Raw genomic sequence first — 19266 nt, forward strand, 5'->3', positions numbered from 1 at the left:
GCTATTGTGACTGCTGTTCACCCTCCCATGTTTCCATCACAGCACAATGGGTTTGAGGAGATTAAATGTTTTCTTACTTGTTATTGGATAGGCGGGTTTTGCTCCTCAATACTTGTAGGTGCTTTTTTTTGGGGGTTCCGTCTCAATGTCTACAGAAGATCTGTCACATTGGAGCGAAACATTAACGCCACATTACAAAACACTCAAATAGATCGTGCAAACTACAGACAAACGTTACTGGGCAAATGCTCAAGATTTCTAGCTTCAGAGAACAAAACAAACTCTCTCAGACAAACAGAAAGGATTCAGGCTTGAAACACCTGCAGAATCAGCACTGAAATCCACAAGGCATTACCACATGAATCCCTGCAGTGCCCTACTTGACATCAGCATTTAATAATGAACATATATATATGCCCAAACCTCAATGGTTATATCAGGAAAATGTAACTCGTGCCCTCACTACACACTGCTAATTAGCTCCCATAATACATCACTCAAAGCATGTTCTATGACATCAATGTTAACATGACTAACATTTTAAATTACATCACTGATGACAACACTTTGCATGGTCGGGAGGGAGTTATAGTTACTTCTACACATGAATGATGTTACTTCAGATAACTAGAATGTGTGACTTTGTTTGTTCAACAGTTTTAACTGACATTTTCACCTGATTAGGTTGGATAACTCCAGTCATGAACTTCCCGGATTACACAATTGCTTTGCCAAGGGAAACGCTCTTTGTTTAGTCAAGTCAAGAAGAGAGTGCACAACTTGGGCTATAAACTACTTTCCTCGGACTCCAGTGTTTCTTGTGATCAAATATCCTCGGACAAGGTCAACCAGGATGCGGAGATTAACCAGGTGATCATGGCGCAATCCGCCGAGGATCTGCTCTGATGAACTTGCAACTGCACGGGGCAACGCGGCCAATATCATAACTACCAGAGGCCAGCTACTGTTTTAAGATCTGCCACCTGCTCTGGGACAAGAGAAACAGGGGAACCCTACTCACTAAGGAACCAGGGTAATAGTTATATAGGACAAACAGTGGTTCCTGTGGAATGATATACTATGAGGTTATGATACATAAGCACAATCGCAAAATAGAGGGTTAGATAATGGCAGAGCGCAAAGGAACCACTACACACCGATTGCAGTGTAGCATACTTTATATTTTTTTAAACAATAAAGTTAGGAGTAAACATTATACATCAAACAAACATGTGTGCATAGTGTCCCAAGTGACAAGGGGAACCTAAACTTAAGTGACCAAGCCAGAGGTCGCCTCCACACAAAATGGGAAGACAGGAGTTCCTTGACTCAGATTTGCAACGTGTATTGCAATACCCACACAAGATTTCTGGGACACTTCCTTCAAACACATCTAGTTCAATATCCTCAATAAAGCAGACCTCACACCATTCGGAAATTCCAATATCTATCCGGGAGCACCCTCTCACTGTCCCTGAGGCCACACACACGACACAGACCTGCCCCATATACTTTGGTCCTGCAGCTCGCTTACAACTTACTGCTTCGGCGTCATAGATCTACTGCACCAGGTTACAAGGAGAAGCTAGAACATTCTCTAGAAGGCTTGATACAGGGCCTTTTTCCCATCCGGACACAAGTAGAGCCACAACGAAATTCATAGTCTATGCCCTATTACTGGCCAAAAGCCACATTATGATCAATTGGAAAGGTTCAACCACATCAAGTGCGCAGACATGGGCAGAGTAGTTCGGCCATGGCTAACATCGGATAGTCTTCACCTCCATAAGGAGGAACGAGCAGGTTTGCGGAAACACTCAATCACACACAAATGAGACACATTGGTAGATGCCTTTACTCATTACATTACAGATGATACCCACAAATGAGACACATTGGTAGATGCCTTTACTCATTACATTACAGATGATACCAATAGAATCTTCCCCCGACATCACACACTATCATGGATAACAATATTCCTGACATTTAGTTTTAACGCATTTCACACCCAAAGCGGTCGTGCATGACTCCCTTATAAGGACTGAGGACAAGAGGCAGACCCGGGGACAGTTACTGGCATTCACAACTCATTCCAGCTGATCCTGCCACAAGGCAGTAGAAAGAATTGGGTAGGGGGTGGGCAGACTTGCAGAGCCCGGGTGCCAACCTGTGGGGAGAGGGAGGGATCTACAACAGTCATGTAGCTTTGTGTTTGTTGTTCTCTCCTGTTGTTCCTCTCCGAAAAGCAGCAGTATGTTAATAGTTCTACTACTCTTGCACAGCACTGTCAAATGTGAGCTTTACCAAACAACGATTACTATGCTTAGGCTGACAATAAAATGGTCTTAAAAAAAGAAGAAAAGAAACAACTTTAATGGCAACCTAGCATTAAAAAAAGTAATAAAGACCTAGCTGTTCCCACATTCATGATTCATGTCACTCCAAGTCATATAGGTTTGTACATGTGGCATGCAAAACTAGCCACCACTCTCCCTTTACATACCACTGCATGCGTAAAACACTGCAAACAGCTGCTGCCCTAAGTTTTCAGCACATTTCCCAGACTTCAAGCATGGCACAAAAACGAAGTAGGTAGCAGACCCAAGAATCCCTGGTCTGTCTCCCTGGGCACCAGGCAAAATGCTGGACTTCCAGCTGAACTAAAATAAATGTTTCTTCACTCCTTTATCATTGAGTTGTATGCTTCTTTTTATTGATACACGATGTTGTATTCACATCTAATGGTCATATTTCATTTAATTATCACTTCGAGACTTCATGACCCATAATGCATCATTCTTTTATCTGTACAACGTAATGTCTTCAATTGTTCCCTTCCCAATGCATTTTGGCGTTATACGCCTTCGTCAGGGGACATTTCTATGAGAAAAACAACGGTTGTTCAAATGTCTGAAAAACCTCATGTATATACCTCCACCTCCTCCCGGGTGTTAAACTACAAGTGGTTTGCTTATGGTCGTTATTAGAAAAACAGTAGTGTTAGTCTATCATGGTCTTGTAGATATATAGAATGCGCTGGTTTGTGATGGTTAGCGTGCTCGTGTGATATGGGGCTCTGTATTAAAGATCCCCTGTGTTCGTGATATGCTTAGAGCCATGGTAGACTATTATACAGAACCTGTCGGAAACATGGCGGCTACTGTGCTCGTTCAGACCAAGGTGATGCATGTGGGTTGCTCACAGTCTATTTAAGTTAATATGATTGTGCCGGTATAGTGTGATCTGGTCGACTCACAATTCATGAAGCGCTGGCTCGTATGTTAGTGAGCTGTGACATGCTTTAAAAAAAGGCTTTTACGTGCAGGTTATTCTAGATCTATCTTACCGATACGGTGTGCTCCTATTCCTCTCCCCGTAATCAAGTTCTGTGCCCTGGCGGTTCCGCTTGTGATCTATGCGTCTTTACGTAACGGTGCTGACGTCAACTTAAAGCGAAAGTGAACGATAATTAAACGCTGCGCTGAGTTGTATAAAACAATATGAATAAAGTTGTTGCTGTGGGATGAATATTGAAATGTGCTTTCTGACTTTCAGGAGGAACGTAAATAATAACACTAATAGTGGTTGATGTAAATCGTGATAGTGTGCGTTCTGATGCATGGGATTGCAAGAATGCTGCGTTGGCTTAGTGATTTGGTGAGAAGTGTGATGCTGATCATGTGGTGGCCTAATAACTCACATGTAATGACTAGTCTAGGCATGCTAATTCTCCTGTGATGGACTATATGTATCTTTGCTCCAGACGGTCCCATGATCGATATGACAGTATTATAAATAAAATTTCTACAGATAACATAAAAATTCAACTCTCTCATTGAGTCCATTTGGCTTCAAAGTGTTTAGAAAATAATTCCAATGATTCTCTCTTTTTAATAGGGTTTTCTTATTGTCCATTCCTTCTCTCTTTTCCACAATTTCTAGTATACAAGCCCTAAGTTGGCTGATGTGGTGTTGTGCTTCAATGAAATGCGTCATTATGGTAGATTACATCATTTTAGTTCTAATATTGCTTTTATGTTCGTTCAGTCTGATTTTCAATTTCCTTTCTCTTTGGCCCACATAGGCTTTACCACATGGGCACTTCAACATATAAATAATGTTCGTAGTGTCCTGAGTGGAAGTGATTCCCAGGAGCACAGGATACCACATTAACATTGTTTATAAAAACGCAGTGCACGACTACCACCAAAAACATATATTCGGTTCCTACTCAAATAGTCTGAGCACGCAGAATTTGAAATCATGCAGTACGAAGAGATAACACATCTCAAAGAAATTAGAGCAGAGACATTTGCATTCGCAGAAGAAGCATGCACACGCATCTAGTCTTTGATCCAAGAGGAAACCACTGAATATACCACCACCAAGACCAAGGAACAACACGTGAAACAATTAATATACCTAACCAGAAAGGAAATAAATCAACGCCTCCATGCGAGCACCATGATCAGATATCATAAAGCCTAGAGGATTCCGAGAGGCCTCAGAATATCCCTCAAACCATCGCTTTGCAAGAACTCAAAACAATTCACAGAAAATGGTATGCAATTTTTAACAAATGTAGTTTGGATCTGATCCTTTTAATTACAGAGGAATTTTCCAAAATATTAGATGAACTAAGAGTGGAAATCGAAAAAGCCAAGGAGGATTTGGAAAAAGTTATCACACCAGATGAAATGTCTAAAATCTTGGAAGATATAAATAACCAACTATTAAAACACTCTCAAGAAGTCAATGAGAGAAAGATAAGAAAATATAGAAGAGACACAATTGACTACAAACTGGAAGAAGTATACACATGGGTGGACATATATGCAAGAAAAAGACAAAACAAAAAATATACTTCACAAACAGATACATCATCTACGGAAAGCGACAGTACATCCACTAATATATCGCGAACAAACAATGCTCAAAAACCACAGGAAACAGCAAGCACATCATCCAGCGTGCCTTTTTTAGAAAGAGGCCACGAAGAACGGTGAGACTCCGGAGGGGAAAAGGAAAAAGACAAGGGACCCCCTCAAACGAGGAATGTAACCACCAAAAAAGACAAAACGAAGAAATGAACAACAAAGAAAACAGGGAAGATAATCTGGCTCTTAACATTTCGGAGTGGCAACTCAATGATACACAGCTAAAAACTCTACAGAAGGGCACATCGTATGTCCCCACAGGCCATACCAATACATTAGAGTTGGATGTTAGCCTTTTTAAATTGACAAGGAAGCTTAGATTGAGACATTTTTTGATAACATCATAACAGAAACCCGGAAAGAAGAAGAGGATCAACTAAAGGGACTAAGAGCCACTAGTACATACATGGCTCCCATGAGCGACAAGACCATAGATTTGTTTGAACAATTATGCAGACAAGATATTGCCAAATTAAACACACGAAAAAAAGTAAACATCAAAACATGACAGCCAAAGAACATGGAGCATTAAAATCCATAGCTCAAAATGACCAAGTGACATGCCAAAAAGCAGATAAAGGGGGAGCCCTGGTAATGTTAAATAAGACATATTATGAAACACAAGTCAAGAACCATCTGGAGGATAACAACATCTACATGCAATTGGATTTCAACCCCACTAACGAGATCAAAAAAACCTAACAGCAAATATTACAGACGGCGATCGATAAAGGAGAAAGTGAGGAGATATCTGACACAAGCGAACCCAGTGAGCCCTAGCTTTTACATGGTACCTAAGGTACACAAAGATCCGCATAAACCACCATGTCGACCCATAGTATCCACGAGAAGAAGCGTGCATGAACCAGTTGGGAAGTTCTTAGATAAATACCTACAACCATGTGTAACCGCCACTAAGTCATACATTAAAGACACTACAGACTTCCTCAACAAACTATCCACCATCAAAATCACAGAAGATCAACATATAATACTAGCGACCATTGACGTAAAGGCGCTTTACACCTCGATCCCACACCGTCAAGGTATAGAAGCTGTGGAAAAGGCATTACTATCCAGTGATTATAAGGAAGACATGAAAGTATTCTTGATGGAGTTGTTGGAGTTCACCCTAATGCACAGCGATTTCACAGGCAATAACAAGTGGTACTTACAAAAAAGCGGGACATTGATGGGCAATTGCGCAGCCCCAACAAACGCGAACATTTATAGGAGTGTGTTTGAAGAAACCAACATCTTGGAGAAAGAAACATGGAGGGATCACATTCTACTGTACGTCCGTTTTATCGACGATATATTTATGATCTGGGAAGGTCCGAAGGAAACATTACAGAACCAGATTGAAAAATGTAACACCGTGGACGAAAGAATTCAATTCACATGGGAAATTCAGGAAAACGTCATCCACTTCTTGGACGTGGAAATTACAAAGAAACCCCCTGGGTTTGCAACAAATTTATACAGAAAATCCACAGACAGAAACAATATCCTGCGATATGAAAGTTATCACCCTCAGTCGCTGAAACAACACTTACCTTACTCCCAGCTGTTAAGGGTAAAACGAGTAGTCTCGAATCAGTCCAACAAACGGAACAAACCCAGTCAATGATAACACGCTTTAAACATAGAGGATATCCAGAAGAGATATTACAGCAAGCGTTAAGCAGAACCAACAGTATGTCCAGAGAAGAACTTCTAAAGCCACGACCAAACAAACCGGAGAACCGGATTTCCTGCGTCAGTAAATATTCAAATATGAATAACCAATACAAAAAAATCATAAAAAGACACTGGGCCCTATTAAGAACAGAACCAGACTTCAAGAATGCTTTTGCACAAGAGCCACTCTTCACATACACCAGATCTAAGAACATCGGAGAAATATTAAAACAACCGGCAGAAAGCAAACAACAGATAATTTACAAGGGTACAAAACCATGTTTAAATTGCAGCAACTGTCATAAAATCATAAAGGGTAACAACATCACACATCCCATGAAGGGCAATAAGATCAACCTTAGAGTGAATGCAACTTGTGACAACACGAACATTATTTATATGTTGAAGTGCCCATGTGGTAAAGCCTATGTGGGCCAAAGAGAAAGGAAATTGAAAATCAGACTGAACGAACATAAAAGCAATATTAGAACTAAAATGATGAAATCTACCACAACGACACATTTCATTGAAGCACAACACCACATCAGCCAACTTAGGGCTTGTATACTAGAAATTGTGGAAAAGAGAGAAGGAATAGACAATAAGAAAACCCTATTAAAAAGAGAGAATCATTGGATTTATTTTTTAAACACTTTGAAGCCAAATGGACTCAATGAGAGAGTTGAATTTTTATGTTATCTGTAGAATTTTTATTTATAATACTGTCATATCGATCATGGGACCGTCTGGAGCAAAGATACATGTAGTCTATCACAGGAGAATTAGCATGCCTAGACTAGTCATTACATGTGAGTTATTAGGCCACCACATGATCAGCATCACATTTCTCACCAAATGACTAAGCCAACGCAGCATTTTTGCAATCCCACGCATCAGGACGCACACTATCACGATTTACATCAACCACTATTAGTGTTATTATTTACGTTCCTCCTGAAAGTCAGAAAGCACATTTCAATATTCATCCCACAACAACAACTTTATTCATATTGTTTTACACAGCGCAGCGTTTAATTATCGTTCACTATCGCTTTAAGTTGACGTCAGCACCGTTACGTAAAGACGCATAGATCACAAGCGGAACCGCCAGCGCACAGAACTTGAATACGGGGAGAGGAAGAGGAGCACGCCGTATCGGTAAGATAGATCTAGAATAACCTGCACGTAAAAGCCTTTTTTTAAAGCATGTCACAGCTCACTAACATACGAGCCACCGCCAGCGCTTCATGAAATGTAAATGGACCAGATCATACTATACCGGCACAATCATATTAACTTAAATAGACTGTGAGCAACCCAAACGCATCAACTTAGTCTAAAGGAGCACAATAGCCGCCACGCTTCTGACAGGTTCTGTATAATAGTCTACCACGGCACTAAGCATATCACGAACACAGGGGATCTTTAATACAGAGCTCCATATCACACGAGCACACTAACCATCACAAACCACCGCATTCTATATAGCTACAAGACCATGATAGACTAACACTACTGTTTTTCTAATAACGACCATAAGCAAACAACTCGTAGTTTAACACCCAGGAGGTGGAGGTATATACATGAGGTTTTCCAGACATCTGAACAACCGTTGTTTTTCTCATAGAAATGTCCCCTGACGAAGGCGTATAACGCCGAAATGCATTGGGAAGGGAACAATTGAAGACAACATTACGTTGTACGAAAAAAAGAATGATGCATTATGGGTCATGAAGTCTCGAAGTGATAATTAAATGAAATATGAACATTGGATGTGAATACAACATCGTGTATCAATAAAAAGAAGCATACAACTCAATGATAAAGGAGTGAAGAAACATTTATTTTAGTTCAGCTGAAAGTCCAGCATTTTGCCTGGTGCCCAGGTAGACAGACAGGGATTCTTGGGTCTTCTACCTACAGCATATATTACACCACACACCTGAGTGGGCCGTGATCCCCAGGAGCACAGGATACCACATTAACATAGTTTATAAAAACGCAGTGCACGGCTACCAACAAAAACGAAGTACACATAGGCGACAGTTCAACCAACCACCTTCTCCAATCATGCACATCAAGAGGAATAGCTATAATCAATAAGCAAGCTCTACAGAATCTCATAAGGGGATAGAAAAGAGCTATGTGAATACTACAGAGGAATGCAGTATAGTGTATTACCCTACTTACAAGCCACTATATAATACAAATGTATGTGTGGTTTTTACTTGAAAGCAGTGGCGAAGATAATTTCAAAATGCTGGGAATTCACATTTAAGGACATAATGGGTAGAACAAAAAAAGTAACTGCAATTAGAAAGTCATGTTTAACAATCAGCCACAATGAAGCAACAGCTTAATTACATTGGAAAGGAGCATGAACTTGTGTAGAGTTACAGGTGAAGCAGGGACAACGATTGGGCCGTGTGATACATTTTTAGTTCTAACAATGACACCACTTAACGTACTTTCTGTTAATGAACGAATGCAAGATATTACAAAAGTACGTCCGGCTTGAGTCACTTTTTAAATAGGAAATTAAGTTTTTGCTTTCACTAATACCATTTGACCTGTTCCGCGAATCCTCAACAAATTCAGTAGATGTTTCATTCATCCAACTGTTTTTTCGTTCCCATTCTAGTACAGATCAGTCAAGGAAGCATAAAGATATAGTCTGGAAAAATAATGTTGGGGGCGTGCATATAAAAATCCCAGGTTAAATTTTGCTCTCCATCACAGCCCAAACCCCTTGACAAATTTGCCTGAAACTTAACACGAAAACAAGCCTTTTTCTTTTTGAGTTTTTATTGCAAATCTGTTTCGTATTTTAGGAAAAGTTAGCAATAGTTTCTTAAATACAAAATGAATCCAAATTAATAAGGGTTAATCCTATACAGATCGTTAAGGCCCCTTAATGTTTCACCTAAAAAAATACTATTTCAGAGACATTGTGATTTTTTTGTCAACTTTGAAAAGAAAGTAAGCTATTAAAACAAGAATTGGCAAAACCAAAGTTTTAGACTGTGCTAGATCTATTGGCTTTTGTCAATATTTTTTTTTTTATGTTGAACAGCGGTGTGAGCAGCTGTGCTACATAGCTTAAAGTAAAAAAAATAAAAAGCAAACTGAAGTGGTCAAACTGCGTCATAGCACTTTATTTTTATTAGATTGTTTACATAAAGCTATGCACAAACAAACAAGTTAACATTGTTATTTTCGCTACACTTAAAATGCAGTTTATATTCTTGAACAACTGCCCATCGCAGTTTCCAGTGTGTCAAAGTGTAGCTAGCTGGAACACTGAGCATGGAGAGGCTGTGGCGTTATAGCCAGAACTCCTGACTTTGGAACTGGGGTACCAGGTTTGAGACTCTGAACTGGGTCAACATTCTGTGATTCTGGGCAAATCATTTAATCTCTCCAAGGCCTATAAAAATAACATGTCCTTGTAATGTAATGTGTAATGTGACTAGAGCTCAGGTAGAGCACTCCAAGTCCTTCCAGTCGACTTTGTGCTATATAAAATAAGCCATGACTTGCGACAGGGTGGGGAAGGGGCATGCAGTGACAGGAGCGAGGTGGTGGGAGGAACAGGCCAGAAATGAACGGTGAAGGGGCATACAGAGACGTAAGTGAGAAGGGAAAGCAACTACAGAATGCAGATGCTGAAAAGTAATAATAATAATGTAAGTTACAGGTGCACGGCCAGTGGAAGGACATTGGCCGCCAAAAGCAATATTTGGCCATGCTCCCCAAAAAGGATGAAGATGTGAAGTCGAGCAGAAAGCTAGAGTTAGGAGGAGGCGCTGACAAACTGGAAGAAAGGAAACGAGAGTGACATGGGAGCCAACCAACAGTAAGTAAATGCAAGTAATAGGCGGGCTCTAACCCAGTTCAAGATTTATTTTCAGTTTAAAGATTTCTCAAGCGCTGTGTAGGCAAAACCTACAAAACCGATTAATTCCCTTACAGCTGAAGCGGTTACGGCTACACACCAAAACATAAAAACTGTGGAAATTTGCCAGTTATACTTCACTCTGCATCCATAACTCCACAGTGTAGTACTCTTGTCCTCACACAACATCATTGATGACATAACTGGCGATGGAACTGTTAGCAAACTCAGTGGTCACAACGTACCTGCGCTGGGTGGATCAAGTTACTGCTGAATTTTAAGCAGATTCAACAAACAGCACCAAAGTTATTAAAAGACACACCAAATTTGTAAATAAATATTCAAAACCAGCTCAGCAGCCTTTAGAAATGGAAATCTCTCAAAACCTACAAAACGGAAATACAACAAACGGAAAACAGGTTCCACTCAAATACATGCAAAGTCTGTGTTCAGCACTTTGTGCTGCACCAGACAGCCATACTCCCTACAGGACTTAACAAGCACTGGTAGAATCAATAGTTCTGGCTTTAAATTAATGTTGTATGGTAATGTGAAGAACTACAAGTAAATAGCAATGGGAATAGATAAGCAACGTGTAGAAGCAAAGAACTGTGGAATAATATTGGTGTATATTAAAATGTCAGTTGACAGTTGCATTATTGTGCCAGGTGTACAAAATAAATTCACGTAGGTTAATCATTGCCCTCCTCCCATCTATGCTGCTGCCAGAGAAAACAACATATATAACTAGATAATTTAAAACACTCTGATATCGTGCCAATGTAATGCGTGTGACGCTGAAAGAGCAAGCATAGGCAGATGAATAAACAAAATGATCACATCTGTGTGGAGGGCAACTACTGTTTTTGTGGAAGTACACAACTTCTGCCCAATCAAAACATGCACCTCTGCCCAAAGCCCCTCTCCAGTAATGCTCACTTTAATTGCCTGGTGATAGCTGTGCTATCAAGCCAGACTTGGCACTACTGTGTTGCTCCCAATAACTTTGTGGCACTGGATCTATCTGCTTGAAACGTTAAAAAGATAGTCCAAGTTAAGTAACTGGGGTAAGCCAAGTTTCCGCAACTCCATCAAATGGCCTCAAAGTTATATGACATACAAAATTACAATGCTCTTTGGACCATCAAACATAACCATAACTTCACAGTCAACATCACCATTTTAAAATATATGTATAGAATCACTGATTCAAAGCACAGAGTGACATTAAACAGATGGCTAGTCATGGCCCACTGGTCTACTAAAAGGTGGCCTATAAAGGAAAAAGCAAATTGCCTGTCTCAATAAAACAAAAACAAAAACAAAAATCGGGCCTTATTGGGAAGGTGCAGTGCTATGTTAAACGCACCGTAAAAAATACATACACATACCCTGGCTCTCTGTATAAACGAATGCCAAGTTTTAAGTGAATTGTCCCATTCATAAAAGCATTCAGTGTCAAATGCCTAGCGTACATACAGAAGCATGCCACACATTACATTTAAACAAGGAATGTTCACTCAAGCAAGGCAAAAATTACTTAGCAATCAAAATATAGAAAAGACTGAAATGTAGGAGCTGATCCAGGGAAATACAGTCGGAGCATTCGTGATAGATCAGTGAGCTGAAAGCATGCCACTGAACTATGTAGAGATCTGCAGGTCACAAAGTTTGAATTCCAACAAACACATTCAGAATACCCTCCTTCAAAATGTGATAACAAATACTTACTTAACTCATGCAGATTTTCCAGAAAGTGCAAAAGCCACGAGGACTGGTAGTTTGACAATTCCAATTTCGCCATCTACACTTCTATCAGCTCACTGGTCTATCACGAATGCTCCGAATGTATTTCCCTGGATCAGCTCCCACATTTTATGCTTATACAGGAGCGCCTCATTTCCACCCCGGAAAGATCCATCATTGATGTAAAACTGCAAGTATTTCCTGGGCAAGAGATGTGCGATATCTACAAACGAGTGTTTGAAAAATAGTATTCTACTTCTAGAGGGTATCTCACGCTTAAATCCAAAAAGGCTGCCAACCATCTAAATTTCCAACTAAGTGGACTTTACCATCAACTGATTACAAATCCCGATTCTCTGAATTAGAATGTGATGTATCTATAAGAGTGAGCAGAGTGGGACTAGAGGGGCAGTGTGTGAGTAGAAGGATCAACGAGTGAGCAGAAGAGCAATGAAGGCGCTGAGTTTTCAGAGGGGACAGTGATCAGAAAAGCAGTCAATGTTAGAGGGGGCAGGGAGCAGAGAATCCGAGTGGGAGCAGCGTGTTAGCTGAAAGGATGGTGAGCACGAGAAAGCTTTGTATGAGCAGAAAGAACAGGTGGTGCTCAGGGGAGACAAGAAGGAAAGGTGGTCAGTGTTTAAGCAGAGAGGGTACTGTGCGTCCAAAGAGGTCAGCGAATGTTCAGAGAGAGCAGATGGTCACTGTGTAAGCAGAAGGCGAGGGCAGGCGAGTATCAAGGTGTGAGGGGAAAGGAGAAGAGAGGGCATTGGGTTCTCAGAGGAACAGGTAGCAGAAGAGGTAGGGTGTGCTCAAAGGGGGCAGAGAGAACGGTGGGGGCAGAGAGCTATGTATGAGCAGAGAAGGCAGCAATATCAGGTAGTGCTTAAAGGAGGCATGGAGGAGAGGAATCAATCAGAGTGTGTTCAGACAGGGCAGTGAGTGTTCAGAATGGACAGGAATCGCAGAAGGGCATTCTGTGAGCACAAGAGGCGGGAACAGAGGAGAGTAGCGTGTACATTAGGTACCAGAACAGAGATTTGGCAATGAAATTAAAAGCATTGTTCAGTCTTAAAATAGATAAAACTGCATTCAAATAAGTGGCTCGCCAGTATCACCAGCAGCTCTTCCAACCTAGACTTAAAAACTGGCTCATGTAGTCTCGATCCCTCCAATAATGTTATCAACCTGGTTCCCATGGTGCTGCCAGCTGATAATACCAGAAGATGATAGTCACATTCGTGACATGAATCCAGTTAGCAGCTATGCCTTACTTGCCATACATCCGACATCATGTTATTCCCTATAAACACTTCTCTCATTTATACTACCTTTAATCCATCTCCAAAAACATGTACACACCGATTCCCTTCAGTCTCTCTAGTGGTATACCTTTGCTCTCAGCATCCTCTCGGTCTGTACCGCATGTACTGAACTTCATAGATTCACTCATTTTACGGTGACCACCTATCCGTTACTTATCACGAACAATCCGTAAATAGACAGCCTGAAGTCCGCGTCCGCACTCAGTCTTTCAACGGATCTCATTTGTCCGTAATGTTAACACTTCCGGGTCGCATAACAACCAATCCCACGACCAAGCATTCCATGCTAGTCGTGTAGGAGGTGGCAGTGTTGATAATATGTAATGCCACATAGGATTGGAACACTGGAGAACGAACCAATCCTAGTGAGCCATACAAAGTTCCGAAATTCTGATTGGCTGTCGGCCCCGCACGTGTCTTTTGTCGAGATCCGGACTCCTCCCTCAGGATTGGAGGAGAAGTCTACTCTGTAGGGAGAACAGTGATGTTTGGGAGCTACGCCTCGGGTGGTCCTGGATCTGCTGGTAGTAGTCCGTGTCGGGCTGGACCGGGACGAGACGGACAGGGCAAGACGGCCTGTTACACTGGATAGGAAAGAGATTGGGAGAGGACGACTGACGAGCAGTATGGAACAGTGCTGTGTTGGGCCCCAGTGGGAAAGAAAAAAAATAATTGAGTTACTGTATTTTCCCCATTCGCTTATATTAAAACAGAGGCGCATTTAGGGGGGAGACTGCTAAATTAAAGCCATTTTTGGTTTAAACAATACGCAGTTTTCCGCCTGAATTCAGTACGTTTGCATGTGTGTTAGGCCCTGTCATGGCATTAGACCGGACAGCTTTTGAGTGGTCTTCACCTAGACTTTTTGCCTTCACTCCTGTTTTGCCGGAAATTATTTTTGTTGTCCTTCGGACATCATTTTACCAGTTCTAAAGTGCTTGTACTCACTCCTCCAGTAAACATGGTAAAATTGGCTTACACCAAATTGGCATCTCATTAACTGATAAAGGGTTACTACATGTTATGTTAAGTGGGTGGGATTTGTAAAGCGCGCTGACACCGTGGGTTTCCTGGCGCTGTAAGACAGAGGTGGGGCTGAGGTCGGAGGAAGCGGAGTTTAGCTGGGTGGGGGAAAGAGGAAGGTTTTGAGCAGTTTCCTGAAAAGAAGGAGGGAGCTACTGGATTAGATGGTCAGGGGGGCGGATTCCAAAATTTGGGGGCCAGGAGAGCAAACCGACGGCCACCGAATTTGTTGGTTTTGATTTTGGGGACAGCAAGCAGGTTGAGGTGAGCTGAGCGGAGGTTGCGAGTTGGACGGTGTGGGTTGATGAGTGAAGTCAGGAAGGCGGGGCTGGTACAGTGGAGGGATTTGAATGTGAGGCAGCCCAGCTTGAAAGCCGCCCTTTGTTCTATAGGTAACCAGTGCAGTTTGTATAGCAGGGTTTGGCCGACTGCCATTTGGGAATTTTATAGATGAGACGGGCTGCTTGGTTCTGCACGACCTGGAGGCGATGTAATAGTGATTTTGGGAGTCCGTGGTACAGGGAATTGGAGAAGTCCAGGCGGGATAGTACCAGGGAGATGATGACCTGGACCAGAGCGGCTGGTGGTAGTAAATGACTGACTTTGCGGATTTTACGGAGCTGGAACGTACATGATGAGATCACGGTGCCAACTTGAGGTCTGAGGGAGAGTTCGGCATCGATGGTCACACCAAGACTTGTTACTGATTTCGCAGGGATGGAGGGGGGCCCAGTTTGTTAGGCCAGAACTGCGAGCCCCAGTGGGAGGAGCTGGAGAAGGAGCTCAGTTTTCCCAGGATTTAATTTTAGTTGATTGCAGTTCATCCACTCCTGGATGTGTATCATGGCGGAATGGAAATTGTCCACAGCGTTCGAGGAGTTGAGTGGAAAGATGATCTGCAAATCGTCAGCGTAGTTGTACACTGTGATGTCCCAGTTTTGAAGCGAATGGATCAGGGGCCGAAGGTAGAGGTTGAATAGTAGGGGTGACAGGGAGGAACCATGAGGGACTCCACAGGTCGTGGGAGTTTTCGGCGCTGTGTAGGGGCCCAAGCGGAAGGCTTGTGTTCTGCCGGTCAGAAAGGATTGAGTCCATTTGAGGGCAGGACCCTGGATGCCAGCCTGTTCGACACGGTGAAGAAGAATGTTGTGGTCAACCGTGTCGAACGCGGCAGACAGATCCAGGAGTACGAGGGCCTGGGGGATCCCTGTATCAGCGTTCCTCCTCAACGTATCAAGGACAGCTAGAATGACGGCCTCGGTGGAGTGGGCTGGCCTAAAGCCGGCCTGGTTAGGCTCCAGGTGGCAGGAGGTCTCGATGAAGTTGGAGACATGCATGCGCGCAATGCCCATTGGAATCACAGGGCTTCAGCCTCCCCCCTCCCCGTTGTGTGTGGCAGCCCGGGAAGAGATAGCTTCCCGGGCGAACACACAGCCACACCCGAGTAATTCACAGGTCTTTTAAAGACCTTTTGCTTGTTAATGAGCCTTTGATGGTTTTCACCCTTTCTTAGGGCCCCTGCAGCTCCACTCTGCCTTTTGCTTGTAGAATCAGCCCCTCTTGAAATTTTTTCTTAGCTCCCTCCCCCCCTCCCCGAAATTTGACTCTAGGTGCGCTCTGACTACATGTACCCTGGGCCTGTAAAGTAAATACTACTGTCAAATCTTTTTCTGATGTGCAATTTTGCGTGACAAATTATTTGTGTGAATCTCTCATTTGTACGCAAAAAATTGCTTTATTATAGCTGTCTCCCGCCTGAAATTGCATTTTCTGCAATAGAAGTCAATGGAGAAATTACATTCTCCCAATTTCTATTTTAAAATCTCACACTTCCCTGCCCTAGATTGTTGGCATGTCTGTATATAGTTGTAACTGGGGATACTGCACCTTAAACAACAAAGAACTACATATCTGCCAACTTGAAGAACAACGTCACTGTGAGGAGGGCCGGGGCCTCGTGCTGAGAAGTACATAAGAGGCACCTTTGAACCCCCTGCCCCCAAGTTTCCTCCTCCCCCCATAAAAAATAAATTGTTGAGGCTGGTGCCGATGTTCCTGGGATGTTTTTATACCCCTTAATGGACGTCGGCAGTTCAAAGCCTCAGGAAAATGAGTTGGAAAACCACTATTTACAGTGGTTTTCGGCTTGTTTTCCCTGCCATTGTGTGATTTGGCAGGTATGGAATTATAGTTCAGAAGTGTGTTTAAAAAGTATTGGGGTTCACTTGACCAACCTCTGCTACCAAAACATGGGCACCGAACCCTAATAATCAATTAACCCACAATATTTGCAGACACCCCAGGTTTTACCTCGGAGATTCAGCGCCACATTTCTAGTTGATTTAGCCGCCAGAGACACCACCCTTTTAACAACCTCCTGCCCTGATTATTTTTAAATAGTAAAAAAAAAAATTTATAAACTTTATTAACCAGCCAATAATTTATCAATAGACGTCTTTATCTTCTTAGGTATTTGATCACTCTCTACCATCATTGTTGATAAACTCTATCCTTGTAATCTTCCATTTCCAAATCCACAGATATTTTTCTTTTTTCGAGTTCACTTTATAACTTTTCTTAGTTCTGTTTCTAATCACACACCCTAGCAATTTGAACAGAAGAAATAGGACATTTGCACAACTCATTATGATTATCACTGGTGTTAGAATTGAATTAAGAATGCTTCTACCAGTATTACCTAACCATTCACGAATCCTACCAAAACCCTTTCCTTTCTCACCAAACCAAGTTCCTACAGCCATCCATAATTACAATTCTTCCAGTAACTTAATCTCAGAAGTCAAGTTAGTGATATTAGTAATAAAAGAATCAATAGATCCACTATTGTCAGGTATGTATGTGTAGCACCTCTTAGCCTTAATCACTGCAGACTACTTCCTTCGCCAAAGAATATCTTAAGCAAGGCGATTTTGAATAGTCCTCACTCTTATTGCCAACATTTTCTCATTCACCAACTTCCAAGATCCTCTTGTATTTATTTTATTTTATTTTATTTTAATTTCTTCTATAGCGCTGGAATCAATCCCGTAAGGGTATCTCCGCGCTATGCCAGCTAAAGGATTATCAGGCAGTACATCTCAAGAGATTAAGTGGACAGAAATGCTTCATGATAAAGGAGGGTTTTTAATGTCTTTCTGAAGGATAGGTGATTGATGGTTGTTCTGACGTCGGGGGGGAGTTTGTTCCACAAGGCAGGTCCAACTGAGGAGAAGGCCCGGTCTCCTTGTCTAGATTTCTTTGTGGCCGGGGGTTTTAGGAGGGCTTGGTTGCTTGAGCGAAGAGACCTACTGGGCTGATACAACTCCAAGGATAGTATTGTATACATGGCATGTCTTTCCACTACTTTAGATAATCGTGTAATCTTTATTTCATTCATTGCTACTCCCACAGAAGAAACAATAGCTCCTAAAATATCTAAAACTATTTGTCTGAAGCTTTGGCTCACTCTTTTCAAGATAACTCCTCTAAAGATGTACTCTAGGAAAAAATAAAGCCAGATAACATGAGCCTACCCAATTTCTAGGCAGATCGAAATAAGCAGTCTTCCCATGGACATAGTAAATCCCTCTCATAATAGGTTCTCCTCCAGTTAATGGAATTACACGAACTATATAAGATCTTTCACATTCACTCTCTCCTACATATTCTACTTTGTCTTTTTATGGTGAAATCCACCTTGTTATACACATTTCACTTCTCTTTTTTTGCTCTTGTTAACCTAGGATGTAAACCCGATAACCTACATTTCTCCGCTAATTTCACTTCTTCCAAAGCAATCTTCTTTTCCTCTAAACTATTTATAACTCTTACTCCTCTCATTATATTCTCGAATAAAATCATGCTCTTTATTACTCAAGAGACACAGATACGCCTCAGCCAGGTTAGTATCATACCTGTTTATACAATTACTCAAAAAAACTCACCATATTTAATTTCACTATGGCCTTATCTGATACTCAAATTCTCTAGAGATATGTTGAAATCTGTCGGATGAGGGTAAAGAAATTCTTCATGGTTAATAATAGCAACTAAAATATTGAAAATAATGTATATGAAATCAGCAGTTTTGTGCTGCGCTCTTCCCAGCTGACTTTGGGAGATAAGCATGCACATAACACCAACTCACCCTTATCATCTCAACATTCTCCCTAATCATCTTAGTATACATATTATCTTTTACATTTATTTAATGTTCTTTATGCACTGCTACAGGTTTATGTCCATCATGATTTGTAAACAGATCACATTTTATTACTATGCCTTGAAACATATCCAACACGAGTCAGTTAGCACAACGATCCAAATAATACTATTTGGGTTATAATCAACATTATCATCCCCACTTGCTGTTACCCATTTCTATTGAAACAAAAACCTTTGTGCAAAAACAATAAAACTAAGCAAATATTTCTTCCCAAGACAAAATCTTCATTCTTCTTTTTTCCAAGTAATTGTTAAACAACTAGTCAATGTCCAAAATTAATTCTGACTCTTAGTTTAAAAAAAGTTCATGTTCTGTCTCTGAAAAGCTATTCAGGATTCTCTTTCTCTTCTTCAGGTCTGATTCTTTTACCTTAACTCAGCCTCTTTTTTCAAGGAGGTTGTTCCCCCGTTTTAATTTCAGACTGGACGAGGGGGC

At 41.5% G+C, this 19266-nt stretch overlaps 1 protein-coding gene across 5 annotated transcripts in view; it reads right to left on the bottom strand.

Annotated features, from left to right (window-relative positions):
- Positions 1–13834, bottom strand: part of ZNF236 (zinc finger protein 236) — a 1196152-nt gene extending 1182318 nt beyond the window's left edge. For 3 of the 5 annotated variants that reach the window (XM_078687873.1, XM_078687871.1, XM_078687875.1), the window contains exon 1: positions 13621–13826. In XM_078687873.1, the coding sequence (XP_078543999.1) occupies positions 13621–13711 (91 nt within the window). In that variant the 5' untranslated portion in view covers positions 13712–13826. Of the gene's footprint in view, positions 1–13620 lie in introns of all 5 variants that reach the window. The other 2 variants (XM_078687874.1, XM_078687872.1) reach the window with 1 other exon arrangement.
- Between the last annotated feature and the right edge of the window lie 5432 nt (positions 13835–19266).

This window comes from Lissotriton helveticus, chromosome 4_1 (genome assembly GCF_964261635.1).
Source record: "Lissotriton helveticus chromosome 4_1, aLisHel1.1, whole genome shotgun sequence".
NCBI classification, from domain to species: Eukaryota; Metazoa; Chordata; class Amphibia; order Caudata; family Salamandridae; genus Lissotriton; species Lissotriton helveticus.